The sequence below is a fragment of the Trachypithecus francoisi genome, unplaced genomic scaffold (assembly GCF_009764315.1).
Source record: "Trachypithecus francoisi isolate TF-2019V2 unplaced genomic scaffold, Tfra_2.0 Lachesis_group3, whole genome shotgun sequence".
Taxonomy (NCBI): domain Eukaryota; kingdom Metazoa; phylum Chordata; class Mammalia; order Primates; family Cercopithecidae; genus Trachypithecus; species Trachypithecus francoisi.
The window spans coordinates 96,065,113-96,082,804 of record NW_022681468.1 but is presented as its reverse complement, the minus strand read 5'-3'; the positions used below and the strand labels follow the sequence as shown (position 1 = coordinate 96,082,804).

Below are 17,692 nucleotides of genomic sequence, written 5' to 3'. Positions count from 1 at the left end.
TTCCCCCCGGCTTATATATTTTATTCTTTTTCTCCTGCCCCCATATTTTTCTGAGCACTCAGACGCAGGCAGGTGTGCTGTGCCTGCCCAGTCTCTACTGTCATTACTGGGGGGTTCCACACATCACTCTCCAGCCAAACCTGTTTTGATTTTTTTTATAATTTTGGCATGTTTTATGGTAATTGAGGATCTTGTGCTTCTCAACACTTCCCATATATGATCTGTTTAGTGCGGTGTTTCTGTATTTCTCACCAGCCTAACAAACATAAATATATAATAAATTATCTCTGTTTATACTAATTGACTTACATGGCATAATCTACCTTTTCCCTAAAAATAATTGTACAGGTGACTTCCTGGAGTTAAAGATCTCCATGATAATTGTTTGTCTGTTTTTATTATTGTTGCTGTTAACTTCTTGTATATTAGTTGTAGCCGGGAGGTAACACTAATTCTCTCGCTTCCATTGCCTTATTAGATTCTGCTTTACTCCTGTTCATGGCACTGACTTTGCCTCTTAATCAAATGAAAATTCATTCTACCATCAAGTCCCTGACATTCTTTTAGCCTCCATAAAGTTTGTCCATCATATCTCACTTTTCTTCACACCTGCAGGGGTTTCCAGGTATAAGGGCTTATTGGACTGTGAAACTGTTTCTGAGAAGGCCACTGCATAAAGTAGTATATTGCATTGTGTACAGGACTTCTGTTTCCTGCTCTCGACAAGGGCTGGTGGCCTGGGAATCAATTTGGCTTCAGCGGACACAGTCGTCATCTTTGACTCTGACTGGAACCCCCAGAATGACTTGCAGGCACAAGCCCGAGCGCATAGAATTGGTCAGAAGAAGCAGGTCAGTATAAAGAGACTTCTGGAAATTGCTTTAGGGTAGGGGGCCAGGGGGCTTGTTCAGCCCTTTCAGGACGTTAACAAAATGCTTTTTCCCTGTTTTGCCTTTATTTCCCCTGAAGTATTGATTTCTGTTTGTTAACTAGCACAGAGATGTTGTCTTTGGGCCCAAGATGAACCTATTAAGGAACTTTTCTTTTTCTGTTTGAAAAGTACAATGTCAGTGACCTTCTGTGTGTTTATCTTGAGAGAGTTATAAGATGAATAGACTTAGAACTGAACCTTTTCTCTAGTATGGAAAAGTTAAATATCCTATTGTTCAAGACGGTCTGTTTTTATTATACATGACAGTGTTAGCTTTAAAGGTACTTTGGAAAACCACACACTTTTTTGTTTGTGAATCTTAAAGTCTGTTCTATATTGGAAAACTTGTAAGTTTCATTCTTGGCCAAATACTCTGTTTTTGTGAAACTTTCCATCAGTAAAGTACGATTTTTATTGATGGAACAGGCCATAACGACAAATCTTTAGAGGCAATTTTATTTAAAACTGTAACCTGCTACACAAAGTATAAATACTGCATCTACTTAAGCTGCCTGCTTGGATGGCTTACAGTCTTTTATGATTAGAGAATTGATTCTGTTAAAATTATCCCCTCTTGGTTTTTGACAGAGGTAATCTTTCTCTCTCTCCTTTTTTTTTTTTTTTTTTTTGACGGGAGGGTGCAGGCATAAGCATAACAGTTACTTTTCCTACAGGTAAATATTTACCGCTTAGTTACAAAGGGGACTGTGGAGGAGGAGATCATAGAACGGGCCAAAAAGAAGATGGTGTTGGATCATCTGGTGATTCAGCGCATGGACACCACTGGCCGGACGATCCTGGAAAACAACTCGGGAAGGTCCAAGTAAGTGCCAGAAAGATTGGGAGGTAGGCAGAATCAAATTGATTTTACATCATCGTTGGATATAATAGGATTCTGTACCACAGACGTTAGTCTATTCATTACCTGGAAGATGCCAGGCCAGAACCACAAATAGGATGGCATTTTCACTTTATTTGAGTTTCTTGGTTCCTTTTTTTGCCCATCACCCCCCTGCTTATGTGTTTTCCTCTCTTTCTTGCCATCTCCCTTGCCTTTGCTTTTGGCTGCACATGTGACATATGACACAGCAACAGCAGTGGAGCTGTGTGTTGGGTGTCAGCCCAGCATAATGTCACCTTTGACTTTTCTGCAGTGAGAATCCAGATTGGATTGGCAGCTATTTTTTTTTTACTATTGGCAAAAATGTTTGTGTGGAGATTGTTGTCCTTTTTTCTGTTGCAAACAGAAGGGTATAAAAAGAAAGTAATGAAGTTTTAATTGGCTTTGGAAACAGGCACAACTGCGTCTCTTATAAAGTTTAATTAGCTAGGCATGGTGGCGGGCGCCTGTAGTCCCAGCTACTCGGGAGGCTGAGGCAGGAGAATGGCGTGAACCCGGGAAGTGGAGCTTGTAATGAGCCGAGATCGTGCCACTGCAGTCCAGCCTGGGCAACAGAGTGAGACTCTGTCTCAAAATAATAATAATAATAATAATAATAATAGTAATTTAATTTCACATTTTGAGCAGATTGTTGAGTGTCTTTTATGGCGGTGTTGCAGCTATGTTTTTTGTTTGTTTTTGAGATGGAGTCTCACTCCGTTGCCCAGGTTGGAGTGCACTGGCACGACCTTGGCTCATTGCAACCTCTGCCTCCTAGGTTGAAGTGATTCTTGTGCCTCTGCCTCCCGAGTAGCTGGGACTACAGGTTTGCACCACCACACCCAGTTAATTTTTTTTTCTAGTAGAGACAGGGTGTTTCCATCTTGGCCAGACTGGTCTTGAACTCCTGACCTCAAGTGATAGGCCCACCTCAGCCCCTCGAAGTGCTGGGATTATAGGTATGAGCCATTTCGCCTGGCTGCAGCTATATTAAAGATGTATTCAAATTAGCCCTTCCTAAATAGAATGTTTTCAGATAGTTTTCTGTTTAAGAGGAACCTAGATGAGAAAAGCCTAGCTCTTTTATTTTGGACCGGAGTTGAGAAGGTTGAAAATTCTTGGTGAATTGTAACTTTCTGAGTCAAAGGGCAAAGGAAAGAGCTCCATTCTGTAACATTGCTAGTCACCTTTCTGGCTTACCCATGCAATAGATGAGCCAGTAGGACTGTAACTAATTTTCTATTCTGTGGTTTAGGGTTACCATCACAGACTCATCCTGTAGATAGAAAATGAGATGGTGGAGAAATCATTTTTCTTGAGGCAGAGTTTATATTTTCAACAGTTACTTGACCTCTTTCTGAAGGATAGTTATTCTGAAGTAGAACACTTTAGAGGTTATTTGATGTTTCTCCCAACTACATTTTACTTCCACAGCTCAAATCCTTTTAATAAAGAAGAGCTGACAGCTATTTTGAAATTTGGAGCAGAGGATCTCTTCAAAGAACTGGAAGGGGAGGAATCAGAACCACAGGTAATTAACAATGAGGAAAGGGAAATTTTTTTGACAAGTATGATCTGTGAGAGTCTAAATTTTCTGTAAGAAGATACTGTTAGAGGCTTTTCTAAAGAAAAAGTAATTACTTGAAGGACAGTGTGTTTTTCTTTCATAGGAATCTCATAGCTCTTACTGAATTGAGTAGGAAGGAATTAATAAAGCATTTGAGGATACTTTTTTGGGTTGGTTTTTTTCTCCCATTTCTGTTTGTTATAATTTTTGAAATTTCACCTTGTCATTTGTATAAATAATAGTTGGAGACATTAGATGTAAAGGATTTAGAGTTGAAACTGAAAGTAAATGAATTATCAGAAAGGAGAATTGGTTTATTTGCATCAAACATTTTCAGTAAATACTAATAATTTCTGGGCAATTAGGCAACTCCTCTGGTGTCATTTTATTCTATTTGTGTTGGCTTTTGTTCTTTTAGGAAATGGATATAGATGAAATTTTGCGGTTGGCTGAAACGAGAGAGAATGAAGTGTCAACAAGTGCAACAGATGAGCTTCTATCACAGTTCAAGGTATGAAGATCTTTGTGGGAGAGAGTTCTCAGCATTGATTCATTAATGATACTAATGTTTGTGAACACTTCCTTTGTGCTAGGCACTCTGCTTTTCTCTTTACCTGAATTGAGTCATATCCTCAATATCGTTCTCTGAATTGTAAGTATGTTGTGAATGTAGGTTCTACAGTCCTCCCCACGAAGGTAACCACTGAAGTGGGCTATCCTGTGTAGAGTCAGTGTGTGGAGGAAAAGAAATCACTGAAGAGAGGGCTAGGTAGAGAGCCAGGACAGAGTATAGAACCAGGACGTGTGGAGCATTGTGAGACACGTTAATAGATCAGATGCCAAAGAGAGATCAAAGATAGGAAAAGAGTAGATGACGATTAGAAGGCTCTGATGACTTGGTGAGATTTTAGTTTGTTTTTTGTTTATTTGGTAAGTGAGAGAAAGAGGTGTCGGTGGTGTCTCATATAACAGAAAATTACATGAAATGAGGACTAAACACAGAAGCTGGGCACCAGATGATAGGTGGTGGCAGCACAGAGTATCAGTGTTATTAAAAAGCTTAGAAGAGTACAGGGACTCTAAATTATATGGCTAGAAGATTGAAGCAAGACAAGGTTTTTGAAAGATGTTACCATGTTTCTAGTTTGCAGAAAGAACTTGAGTATAGGGAGATTTTGAAGGTTCTCAGGAAAGAAATGATTTGATGGCACATTGCCACAGAGGAGACTGGAAAGAATACAGTCAAAAGCACAGATGGAAGACTTGGCCTTGGGAAGAAAAAGGACAAGTACACTTCAGGGAAGAGGAGGAAAGAGATGCTGTGGGAGTTTAATTTATGCCCTTAATGACTAGTAAAGTAAGTGAGGTGTTTGCTTGAGAAGTGGAAAAGATTTGGGATAGCGATGGATGAGGCAGGGAGTTGTTGGGAGGAACTTGATAGGGAGTCAGCTGAATTGAGATGATACAGCTTTGCTGTGGAGCCAGTCAGCAGGGTCATATGACTTTCACCAGCAATACTTTTGAGGTCAGAGAAATTGGATCAGTTGGCTATCCCAAGGTGGGAGATTGGCTTGCAAGGCACAGGAAAGTCAAAATGGCAAAGGTTTCCAAGATTCATGTGACAGCATGGTAGGAAGGATTGACCATGGGTTGATTGCGTGGAGGTAGAGAAGCAAGAGAGACCTGATGATTGCAATGATGGCTAAGTGCAGCATGCATATTAGGATTGAATTGAATGAGGGGACACTGTGTGAAGTGTTTGGAAGGAAGCAATATTGTGTGATTACCTCCACAGCTGGCCACTGGTAGAAGTTGTTTCAATGGAAGAACAAGGATGGAGGAGTTGAATGGGCCAAAGAGCCCTAGATTAATGTGTCAGGATGCAGAGGGATGGGGTAGAGAAGGGTGAAGGTGAATTATTAGTGTTTGTCATAGTCAGTTTGGGCTCTTGCGATAAAGTACCATAAACTGGGTGGTTTATAAACAATAGAAATGTATTTCTCACAGTTCTGAAGATTTGAAGTTTGAGATCAGGGTGCCAACATGGTCAGGTTCTGCTGGAGGCTCTCAGGTTGCAGACTGCTGAGTTTTCTTACCTTCACATGGTAAGAGAGAGAAGCTAGAGAGCTCTCTGGGGGTTCCTTTTATAAGGGCAGTAATCCTATTACGAAGGCTCTACCCTCATGACCTCCTAACACCTTACATTGGGAGTTAGGATTTCATCATACGACTTTTGGGAAGAATATAAACATGCAGTCCGTTGCACTGTTTCAGTTCAGTTCCACCTCTGTGACTCCTGCTCCTTTCTTCAGCAGTAAAAACCCGCACTTGTGTTAACTCTTACTGTGTTTCAAGCACTATCTTAAGTTAAGGGCCAGAGTCTGGCCTTTAACCACTATGTCCCTTTTGGAAAGGTTAAATTTCTTTACTGCATGAACCACTAACATATGTGCATATTTACATCAATCTTAATTTTAGTTAATTTTAGCCAAAAGTCATAAAGTGAGAGTCTTAACTTGACTTCACTGTCAGCTCCAAATGACTTTAAGGAATGGAGTCTCCAGAAACTCATTTACACCTTATGACTGTCTCAAAGGCCAGGAGGGAAGGAATAAGAAGAATGCGGAGCCAGGCTGGAGGCCACCTGCCACTGCCCAGAGGCTGTCCAGAGGTGGTAGATGTTTCTGTGTACCCCTCGTCTGGTTCTTTGAAATGGGTACACTTAGATGGCTTTCTTTCTGGGTTACATACTGTTTTAGTACAGATACATATCAGATATTAAATAATATTTGATATGAAATGAAGAGAATATTCTTCCAGATTTAAATTTTTTCCATTTTATGTTTTCATTTTATTTCCTAAGACTAAAGTGCACTTGTGAGCATATGAAATCACCACACATCTTTAACTTTCATATTTTTGATAAAAATGAATAAGGCAACCAGTTGGCTAGATGATAATGAGTGCTTTGAGTTATGCATTATTTCAAGTGAACTCTATACAACTTACAGAAATGTAGGTTCATCATGGAGTATTAGGTATTAAGCATTTTATATCTAAATAAATCTAAATTTTATCATTAGTATTAGGACATTTTTATGATTTATAACAGTTCATTCAGTAAAACTTACAAAAACAATTTGTATCTTTGTAGCTGTTTCCCTGCTTTTCAGTAAAATTTATGATATGATGAACTTGAGGATTTGACAAGTTGATTTTGGGGGGGAATAAGGAAAAACTAATAGAAAATTGATTATCTGATTATGTAATATCACAAAAGTCCTATTATTCACAGTGTCTACTTAGATTAAAAACACTGGATAAATTGTTGTTTTAGCAAATGGTGTTTAGAAATACGGAAATGTCAGTCAGACAATGGGTTGTCTGTTTTAAGGTTGCCAACTTTGCAACAATGGAAGATGAAGAAGAGCTGGAAGAGCGTCCTCACAAGGACTGGGATGAGATCATTCCAGAGGAACAGAGGAAAAAAGTAGAGGAGGAAGAGCGGCAGAAGGAGCTAGAAGAAATTTATATGCTGCCTCGAATTCGGAGTTCCACTAAAAAGGTGATCAAGTGAGATGAAAGATATGAAATTACTTCTTACGTTGTGAAGGCTACAGAAGTGTTGATTATTCAAACAAGAGGCCTTGCATTGTTCCCCTGACACAGAGGCTTTAAGAGCAGAGTTGATACTGTAGGAAACTTAACAAAGGAAAGTGGAGAAATCTGCAGAGCTCATGAGCACACCCGTGAGACATCGGATTTGGTCTTTGCAGATTGGCTCTTTGTGAAGCTGATAAACAGGATCTGAAATTTCCAGAAGTTTGCATTTTGCCTTTGAGATTAGAACCAGTAGTTCTCACAATTTGGCTCTAATTGCCACTGCCTTCAACTTTCAGAAAGTCAAACTTCTGTTTGTCCATAACAGTTCACAGCACTTGCTATAAATACTAAAGGATTATATAACTATAAATAAGAAACACATACCAACCTCAGAGTTCACAAAGCTCCATCACAGACACTATCTAATTTGATTTTTGTAACAACATTGAAATAGGTAGAACAAGTTTTGTTACCCATTTTGTTGGAGATAATAGACACAGATTTGTTCAAGGTCACAGTAAATCAGTATGAGGTAACACTAGCTACCATTTATTGAGCCCTTACAGTGTGCTAGGCACACTTCTAAGAGCTTTAACTTACTAAAAACCATATATTATAGCTACTGTTGTCTTCATTTTTCACATGAGAAAGGCACAAAGAGTAAAATTACTTGCCCAAAGAAGTAAACATGAACCTGTTTTATAATGGGATATTGTAAAAATATCCAAATATTTTTAATCCAGTTCACTTGTCATTGTATTTCAATGTCTCTGAAAGTATGACTATCCTAAGTGGGTATTTCTCCAAGACCTCTGTCCCCTTATTTGTCAAAGGAAAATTGACTTTTCTGATATGGTGAGAAGTTGTGAGTACTAAAGAATTAAGATGGCCTTCTCTTAGTCCTTTCACCACTTGAACTTCGCACTTGTTACAGTGTGACTGCCTCAATCTTTCTCAGGCTCAGACAAATGACAGTGACTCTGACACTGAGTCTAAGAGGCAGGCCCAGAGATCCTCTGCTTCTGAGAGTGAGACGGAAGACTCTGATGATGACAAGAAGCCAAAGCGCAGAGGGCGTCCCAGGAGTGTGCGGAAGGACCTCGTGGAGGGATTTACTGATGCAGAGATCCGAAGGTTGGTGGAGGCTCTGTCTCACTGAGCTTGTTTGGAAATGCGTACTGTAAGTCTTGGGTTGACTGGATCCTGGACATTGTGACAGGGTAGGCAGAGGCTAATACTACAAAAAAGGCAAGAGAAGCTGGGTCCTGTCCCAGATCTTTAGGATTCTTCTTCTTTCTCCAAGGTTTCTTTCTGTTGAGATCACTTTTATTTGTTGTTCATCTCTCTGTTTCTCTCTTATTCTCTGGTTATTCAGAACATTTTCACAAAGTTCAGCTGGGGGAAAGATAATTGACATACATATATATACAGACTTACATATCTGTATATAAAAAAAAATGTCAAAAATAAAAATGGTACAAATACGTCTACCCTCACTACCTCTCCCCTCCCCCACAATCCCAGTCCCACCCGTTTTAGTACTGATATCAGTTTGCTGGTGGTTTGCTTTGGTTTATAAGTAGTATGTACAACATGTTGTTCAGCACGTTGCTTTCCCTAATCCCATTTAAAATCAGTTTTAGACATCTTTCTATGTGAGATTACTATACATTTCTTGGTATCTGATTCAAATGTCTCTTTCCTCCCCAAAAAAAAAATCTAAAATTATTGCTTACAAATTATTTTTTTTCCAGTTTCCATCTTTTTTTTTTTTTTTTTTTTTGAGGCGGAGTCTTTCTCTGTTGCCCAGGCTGGAGTGCAGTGGCCGGATCTCGGCTCACTGCAAGCTCCGCCTCCCGGGTTCACGCCATTCTCCTGCCTCAGCCTCCCTAGTAGCTGGGACTACAAGTGCCTGCCACCTCGGCCAGCTAGTTTTTTGTATTTTTTAGTAGAGATGGGGTTTCACCATGTTAGCCAGATGGTCTCAATCTCCTGACCTCGTGATCTGCCCGTCTCGGCCTTCCAAAGTGCTGGGATTACAGGCTTGAGCCACCGCGCCCGGCCTTTTTTTTTTTTTTTTTTAAGCCTAAAGAAAATAGAAAGTATAAAGATGATTTTAAGGCCTAATCCATATTATAATTATATTAAATAGTCCTTTAAGTTTCATATATTTGAAACTGTGAGGTGTTTCTTTTCACTTAAAGGTCACACCTATTTTTCTTTCCTTGTTTAATTTACTATGGAAAAATAGAAATATTTCAAATTACTGACAGAATAGCATATAACACATCCCTCTTGTACTTATCATCTTAACAATTTTGAATTTGTAGCCAAACTTTTATGTGTATATATATACACCCCACCTCCTCTTGCTCCCTATTCCCAGTATTATTTTGAGAAGAATGTGTTTTCTGCTATGGACCAGTGTGTTCTATAGCTGTATTTGGCTTAGTGTTTTTCAGGTCTTTAATTTCTTTATTGATTTTCTGTGTAGTTGTGGTTATTTTAGTAGAGTCAGAATCTTGCTCTCTTGCACAGGCTGGAGTATGATCGTATCTCACTGTAACCTCACACTCCTGGGCTCAAGTGATGCTCCTGCCTTAGCCTCCCAGGTAGCCAGGACTACAGGCATGTGCTACCATGTCTGGCTAATTAAAATTTTTGTTGTAGAGACAAGGTTTCATTATGTTGCCCAGGGTGGTCTCAGACTCCTGGCCTCAAGTATCCTCCCGCTTCAGCCCCCAATGCTTTGGGATTATAGGCCTGAGCCACTGTGCCCAGCCTGGTTGTTCTTCCCATTATTGAAAATGGGATGTTGACATCTCTGTTACTCTTACATGATCCATTTGTTCCTTCAATTCTGTCAGTTTTTGCTTCATGTGTTTTCGGACTCTTATTAATTGTATATATTTTTTATAATCGATAGGTCTTGGTTGGCCTTTTTATTATTGTAACATGTGTTTCTGTCTGTAGTAATAATTTTTGTTTTAATGCCTGTTTTCAGTTTGATAATAGTATAGTCACTCCATCTTTCTTTTTCGGTATTTGAAATTTAAAAAAATGGTATTTGGCCAGGCATGATGGTTCACACCTGTAATCTCAGCACTTTAGGATGCCAAGGCAGGCAGATCACTGGAACCTAGGAGTTTGAGACCATCCTGGGCAATATGGCAAAACCCTCTCTCTACTAAAAATACAAAAAATTAGCCAGGTACGGTGGTACACACCTGCAGTCCCAGGTACTTGGGAGGCTGAGGCATGAGAATTGCTTGAACCCGAGAGGCCGAGGTTTGCAGTGAGCTGAGATGGCACCACTGCACTCCAGCCTGGGTGACAGAGCAAAACTCTGTCTAAAAGAAAAAAAAAAAAAAAAAAAAGATGGTATCTTAAAAAATTTTAAAAATATTTTTTCTGCAAATCTTTTTATTAGTGTTTAGTCTATTTACATTTAATGCAGTTATTATAAAGTAGGAATTATGTCTGCACTTTGCTATTTGTCTTCTATATGTCATGTCCTTTTTGTTTATTTCCCCATTACTACTTTCTTTTGTGTTTAATATATACCATTTTATTTACCTGTAAAAGAAACAAAACTGTTTTTTCACTTATTTTCTTAGTGATTGCCCTAGAGATTACAAGTAACATCTTACAATAGTTTACTTTGAATTAGCGTCAATTTAATTTCAATGGCATTATAAAAACTTTGCTCCAGTTATAGCTCACCACCCCCATTTGTGCTTTTGTCACACATTACGTCTTTACACATTGTAAACCCATGAGTGCAGTTTTATAATTAATACTTTGTATAGTTAGTTGTCTCTTTTTTTTTTTTCTTCTGAGACGGAGTTTCGCTCTTCTCACCCAGGCTGGGGTACAGTGGTGCAATCTCGGCCCACTGCAACCTCCACTTCCCAGGTTCAAGTGACTGTCCTGCCTCAGCCTCCCGAGTAGCTGAATTTACTGGCGCCCGCCACCACGCCGGCTAATTTTTTTGTATTTTTAGTAGAGATGGGATTTCACCATGTTGGCCAGGCTGGTCTTGAACTCCTGACCTCAGGTGATCGCTGTGCATCGGCCTCCCAAAGGGCTGGGATTAGAAGTGTAAGCCACGCACACCCAGCCTAGTTAGTTGTCTTTTAAAATCAGATAGAAGGCAAAGAGTTACAAACAAAAATACATGTATACTGTTTTTATATTTACTTTATTATTCCATGGGTGCTCTTATTTCTTCATGTGATTTCAGTTACTATTTTATGTCCTTTCGTGTCTGCCCAAAGGACTCTCTTTTAGCATTTTCTTTTGAGGCAGGTCTGCTAACAACGATTCTCTATTTTGGCTTAGCTGGCACTGTCTTAATTTCATCTTCATTTTTGAAAGAAAGTCTAATTTCTTTTTTTCTGTTTCTCACGTGGGATAGTCTCAATTGGCCTATCTTCAGGTTTGCCAGTTTTTCTTCTTCAGGCTCATATCTGCTGCTGAGCCTCCCCAGTGATTTTTTTTTCATTTCCGTTATTGTAGTTTTCAACTCTAGAATTTCTATTTCACTCTTTAAAAAGTGTCTGTTTTTAAACAGCCTTTCTGTTTCTATTGATAACATTTTCGTCCTTTCTTTTTAATTCTCCAGACAGATTTTTTTTTTAACTCTTGTAAAGATATATAATAGGTGATTAACATCCTTGTCTGATAAGCCTACATGCTAGACTTCCTTAGGGATGGTTTCTATTACCTGCTTTTTTTCCTATGTATACGTCATAGGTTTTTTTTTTTTTTTTGAGATGGAGTTTTGCTCCCGTCACCCAGGCTGGAGTGTAGTGGCGCAATCTTAGCTCACTGCAACCTCTGCCTCCTGGGTTCAAGTGATTCTCCTGCCTCAGCCTCTCGAGTAGCTGGTATTACAAGTGCCCACCACAATGTCCGGCTGATTTTTGTATTTTTAGTAGAAACGGTTTCACCATGTTGGCCAGGCTGGTGGTTGGTCTCGAACGCCTGACCTCAGGTGAGCCACCCGCCTTAGCCTCCCAAAGTGCTGGGATTACAGGTGTGAGCCACCGTGCCCAGCCTACTTTTTGGTTTCTGTATGTCCCGTAATTTTTTATTTGAAAAAATTGAACATTTTAAGTCATATGGCAACTCTAGAAATCAGATCTCCCCTCCCAGCCATACGTTGTGTTTGCTGCTGCTATTGTATTTGCTTGTTTAGTGACTTTCCTGTACTAGTTCTCTGAAGTCAGTATTCCTTGTCATGTTATGTGATCCTTGTCATGTTATGTGTAGTCTCTACTCCTTTAGCTTAGTGGTCAGCTAATGATTGAGCAGAGATTTCCGTAAATGCTTTGACCCTGTAAGTCTATCAGCCTTTGTTGAAGGGCTGGGTGTGTGTGTTGGGTCATGTTTCAAAGCTCTGGAAGGCAGTTGACAACTCTGCCTTAACTTTCATTTCCTGCTTGCACGGTTCCTCAAGGTCTTTCTCAGGCTCAGACAAATGACAGTGACTCTGACAGCGAGCCTAAGAGGCAGGCCCAGAGATCCTCTGCTTCTGAGAGTGAGACAGAAGACTCTGTTGATGAAGGAAGCCAAAGCGCAGAGGGTGTCCCAGGAATGTGTGGAAGGACCCTCTGAGATCTTTCCTTTGCATGGACACAGACCAGCACATGTGTCAGAGCTTTTCAGAGTATCTATCCTATGGACATCTTTCCCTCCAGTTTTTCTTTTTGTCTTTGTTCAGCCTTTTGTTATTTCCAGCTGGTAATGTTGCCTCAGGCCGTCATGCTGTTAAACCTTTGCATGTAATTGTTTTTGACCAATGAATTGTGGACAGGGCTATTCACACTGAGTGAGTTCTGGGTCAATCCAATAAAGGCAAGCCTGAGAATGGAGCTTCTTAGGGTACTGTTAGCCAGGTCCAATCATTCTGTGGGAATAGGGCTTTTGGAGAACTCCCAGCCTCTTCTTCACCCTCCAGTGGCTGCTATGCTGCTGGTTGGCACAGCTATTGTAGCTGCAGAAGTGTTAGTTTTCAAGGCTGTCATGCAGCTGGGGTTAACGGGGTGGGAATAGTGCAAGTTAAAAAATGCCCTGAAGCTTGCTGAGCCATTTTCTTGAATAAATTTCTTAGATGGCTCTAAGCCATTTTCTTGAATAAATTTCTTAGATGGCTCTCAGCCATTTTCTTGAATAAATTTCTTAGATAGCTGCATGCATTTGGTTAATTTCCAGAGTTGTGACAATACTGATTGTGACACTTTAGGCCAGCGTTCCTATTGCTTTTATGGAGGAGCATATTTTCACAGACTGTTAGTCTGCCATATCTGAAGTGTTATTTAGACATAAAATATTTCAGTATCTGTCAAGAAGGAGAAATGCAGAGTTAAGGGGTAATCCTCAGGTTTATATATATATATGTTTTATATATATATAAAACATATTTATATATGTTTATATATAATACCTTCCTAACCCTTGTATCTGTGCTGTTTCTTTAATGTTGTTTTTAGCTATTGTCATATTCAGTCCTATTTTATTCTGTAGCCATGTCTTCTCATTTCCATTTTTTCCCTTAGTGTCTGTCCTTACATGGTTATATAACCCAATTATCGTAGTAATTTGGCGTATTACATGATGCCCTTGATGTGTCATGAAGTCCTGGTTTTTAGTGGAAAGTACTGGTGACCAGCCTCTAGGAATGGGGATGATGGCATGAGTTAGTATGTAGCATAGTTTAGGGTAGAGACTTGTGGGAAGATAGATTGGATTTTTGGGAGGAGAGGTCAGTAGAGTTTCCAAAATCGTTTGCCTAAGAAGTTTTAAATCATATTTTACTTTGCCTTATTCCGAAAACTATTTGAGACAGTCAAAAAATCTTAACAGCTAAAAAATTATTTGTTTTCTAATAACGAAAAATATGGTATTGAAGGTAACAGTGGTGAACTGAATACGCTGATGAAAATGATATAAGGGTTTATCACAATTGAGTCTTGATGATTGAATCCTTTATGGCACAATGAAGTCTATAAACTTGTACCTTCTTAAAAGGATATTAGAGCTAAGTCACAGTTCTCTAGCATATATCTAAGCAGGTTTATGGACAGTCACTGAGAATAAAGTTGATCTTTAATTTGAATAGATTTTTAGCAGTCATTATTTTAAGTTGACTAGTTTCAAAGACATTCAACATTTATTCATTTTTTCGGTAGTTGCAAGGATTGAGCCCACTCTACTTTTGACAATTTGCATGGCTCATATGTCATCACAGAATATGTTAGCATCAACATAACTAAAGTAAGTCTCTGTTTTTTTAATATGTTTTATTGATCCTATTCTTAGGTTCATCAAGGCTTATAAGAAGTTTGGTCTCCCTCTTGAACGGTAAGTTCAGTATAGTAGTCCCTTATCTTCCTCTTTTTTGGTTTTATTATATAGTACGTTCTTTTTTGGTAATTTTTTCCATTTAATACTAATGCCGGGAACATTTTTTTTTTCTGGAAACATTCATTTACAAACATTTATATATTGGGTGCCTGTTGATTCATGTGCCTCTGCAGAGGGATGACAAAGATGGTAAAGACAGGCTGTCCATAAAAAGACTTTCACCTTTGTGAGGGAGATGAAGCAAGTATATTCAAAACCGTAGTGCGTGAAATAACTTCAGAGAGATGTTCATATAACTCCAGTTGAAAAGAATGTATTTAGTTATTTGTGTCCTAGGTCTTAGATTTAATAATGTCAAAGGTAAAAAAGGCTCTTGATGATTTTATAATCTTCTGCTAATTAGCAGGATTTTATGAGGAATAAATGCAAAGGACTCATATAGCCTTGCCAATAATAACTTCCAAAATGGTAGCTGTTGTTACTATTCTATAAGCATTTATAAAATGATTCAGAAGTTGAATTTTAACAGAAGACTCTATTTCAAATAGCTTGGTTTGAACTTTGCTTTCTATAAAATCTAGAAAGCCCTAATTTAAAGGAAATATTGGGCTCCCTTCTCTTTCTTCTGACAAATTTCTCGAGTGGGTGAAAATTACAAGTCTATTTTTGTTTGGTCCTCTCCATTTGGAGAGGAGGTAGTGATGTGTAGCATTAAGCCACAGCAAAGCCAAGAAAGTCAGTTGCATCTTTCCAGGACTGTTGCTGACCACCCAGGGGTAGACTGCCTGTCTTTGGGCCAGTTACTGTAAAAGCCAATAGGATGTGGAAAAGGGGGCTTGGCACCTTTGACAGCCTCTTTTTTAGCTGTTAATAAATTTGTGTGCTTCATATGACATGGAGATCAACTAGACATATAGTTAATAAATTTGTGTGCTTCATATGACATGGAGATCAACTAGACATATAGTTAATAATATATTTGTGTGCTTCATATGACATGGAGATCAACTAAACATGTAGTAGAAGTAACTATACTCTGCTTCTAGGAACATTGCAGTGAATGAAAGTAGGCTGGAGAAAGGGAAGTGAATACAAAGAAGCAAACTAGTACAGATGGTGTTCAGGCACTTCACCTGCTGCCACTAACAGCCTATTTATTTAATAAAGTTTGCTTTCGTTGTTTATTTCTTTCCTCTCTGTTTTTTGGAATTGTTTTGTTTTGTGGACTATTCAAGACACAATTCTTTATGATGGAAAATGAATGTGTTAGCCTTCAATGTCCAGGGGTTCTTGTTGGAGCCTTAGAATGACCACTAAAGGAACACAAAGAAAAGTGTCTTTGCAGGAGAAGCTTATATGAGGCCTAGTGGCATCTCATGACATTTAAGAAGAGTGGGCACAGGGCGCTGAAGTGTCCCCATATTTGTTCCTTCTCAGGCTGGAGTGCATAGCACGTGATGCTGAGCTGGTAGATAAGTCGGTGGCAGATCTGAAGCGCCTGGGTGAACTGATCCACAACAGTTGTGTGTCAGCAATGCAGGAATATGAAGAGCAGCTGAAAGAAAATGCCAGCGAGGGTAAGTGAAGTTGGCTTTAGTGAGTCTTCACAGGCTGGCACTCATGGACTGGATTTCTGTTGCTAAAGGGCGTTTTAAGGACAGACTTGAGGAACACACATGCCTAGTGCTTTGAGGTGTTTATTCTGAGCTGCGTTTCTGTGAGCTTAATATTCTATGCTCCTACAGGTCTACTCACAAATGAAGTTGATTTGCAGAAGGTGTAGAGTGAAGAACAAGATGAAATGGTTTCTTTTTATGTTGCTGTAGAAAGTTTAAATTCGTTTGAGTGATGTAAAACCCAGGGGCAAAGCTTGGTGGACACCTCTGTATTTTTCCTGCAAATAAGAGTTGTTATAGATCACAAGCATTGTTAATTATCTTGGATATATATTGTGTGTTACGGCAAACAGAAAGGATTTAGAAAATTAATTGGAATAAATAAAATATTGGATGAATATTGTAAGCATTTTTGTTACATTGAGATTTTCATGCCACTAGAATTTGTTCTCATTGGATTGGACATGCAATGTGTTTTCTCTTTGATACCAGAAAGTGATTTTGCCTGTCCTGTGTGATATCTTTAAAAGCAAGAGGTATAGGAATGCTTGTGAGGAGAGAACTCTGAAGTTGTTATTGGTAAGGGCACCCTCATAGTGAACTTTAAAGAAATGAGGAAGGCCAGGTGCAGTGGCTCATGCCTATAATCCCAGCACTTTGGGAGGCTGAGACCAGAGGATCACTTGAGCCCAGGAGTTCAAGTCCAGTCTGGGCAATATATAAGTGAGACCTTGTCTCTACAAAAAGTTTAAAAATTAGCTGAGAGTAGTAGGATTCATACTTGTAATCCCAGCTACATGGGAGGCTGAGGTGGGAGGTTTACTTGAGCCCAGGAGGCAGAGGCTGCAGTGAGTTGAGATCATGCCACTGCACTTCAGCCTGTGTGACAGAGCAAAACCCTGTCTCAAAATATAAATAAATTAGTTAAATAAAGAAATGAAGTTGTTATCATTCTACTTCTCCAGACTGTGGTTTATCTGTGCCATGTCTGCCTTTTTTGGGCAGCATTTATTAGGTAAGGCTACCCTTCTGCAGCTTTGTTGAGCTGTGGTTAAATGTTCAGGCTCCAGAGAAAGAGGCAGTCAGTTATCTGGAATTTTGGTTCTACTACTTCCTAGTTATAAGACTTTGGTCAAGTTATATCCCTTCAACTATCTCATTTGCAAAATAGAGTAACAATATCTACTTCAAAGGATTTGGATGATTGAATAATTCCATACTTGTAAATTGTTTAGCATAGTGTCTAGCTTGCAGTGTTAGCTGTTATTAAGAAGTGAGTATTTGTGCTTTGAAATTTTCTTTTTCTCTCTTTAAGGTTATTATTGAATTTGATATAATTTAAAAATATCTTCAAGAGAGTCAAAACTTATTTTAAGATACGTTCTTTTTTGTGAAAGACAAATAACTTGTATGGTTTGCAAAATGATCTGAATATGTGCTTTTATAACATTCAGAATACACCCAAAAGTAAACTTTGGGTTTAACATCCAGTATGTTTTCTTTGTAATTGTTTTGAATAAGTAATACATCTACATGGCTTAAAACTGAAAAACGTATTCCTATTACTTCTTGATGCTTTTGAGAAATGAATAATGTTTTCTCCCTTTTAAATGGTAGTACAGCATGCACACTTTTCTGTGCTTGCTTTTTTATCTCATAGTATCTTGTGGAGCTGTTTCCTTACAGCATTCCCTTCTCCCCGAAATCCCTCTTTTTTTTGTGCATGT

At 38.9% G+C, this 17,692-nt stretch overlaps 1 protein-coding gene across 8 annotated transcripts in view; it reads left to right on the top strand.

Moving 5' to 3' along the window:
- Positions 1 to 17,692, top strand: part of CHD2 (chromodomain helicase DNA binding protein 2) — a 149,133-nt gene that overhangs the window by 96,632 nt on the left and 34,809 nt on the right. For all 8 annotated transcript variants that reach the window (XM_033188901.1, XM_033188906.1, XM_033188900.1 and 5 more), the window contains 8 exons: positions 702 to 851; positions 1,606 to 1,754; positions 3,246 to 3,342; positions 3,797 to 3,889; positions 6,773 to 6,943; positions 7,940 to 8,115; positions 14,305 to 14,346; positions 15,787 to 15,926. In XM_033188901.1, the coding sequence (XP_033044792.1) occupies positions 702 to 851; positions 1,606 to 1,754; positions 3,246 to 3,342; positions 3,797 to 3,889; positions 6,773 to 6,943; positions 7,940 to 8,115; positions 14,305 to 14,346; positions 15,787 to 15,926 (1,018 nt within the window). The remainder of the gene's footprint in view (positions 1 to 701; positions 852 to 1,605; positions 1,755 to 3,245; positions 3,343 to 3,796; positions 3,890 to 6,772; positions 6,944 to 7,939; positions 8,116 to 14,304; positions 14,347 to 15,786; positions 15,927 to 17,692) is intronic.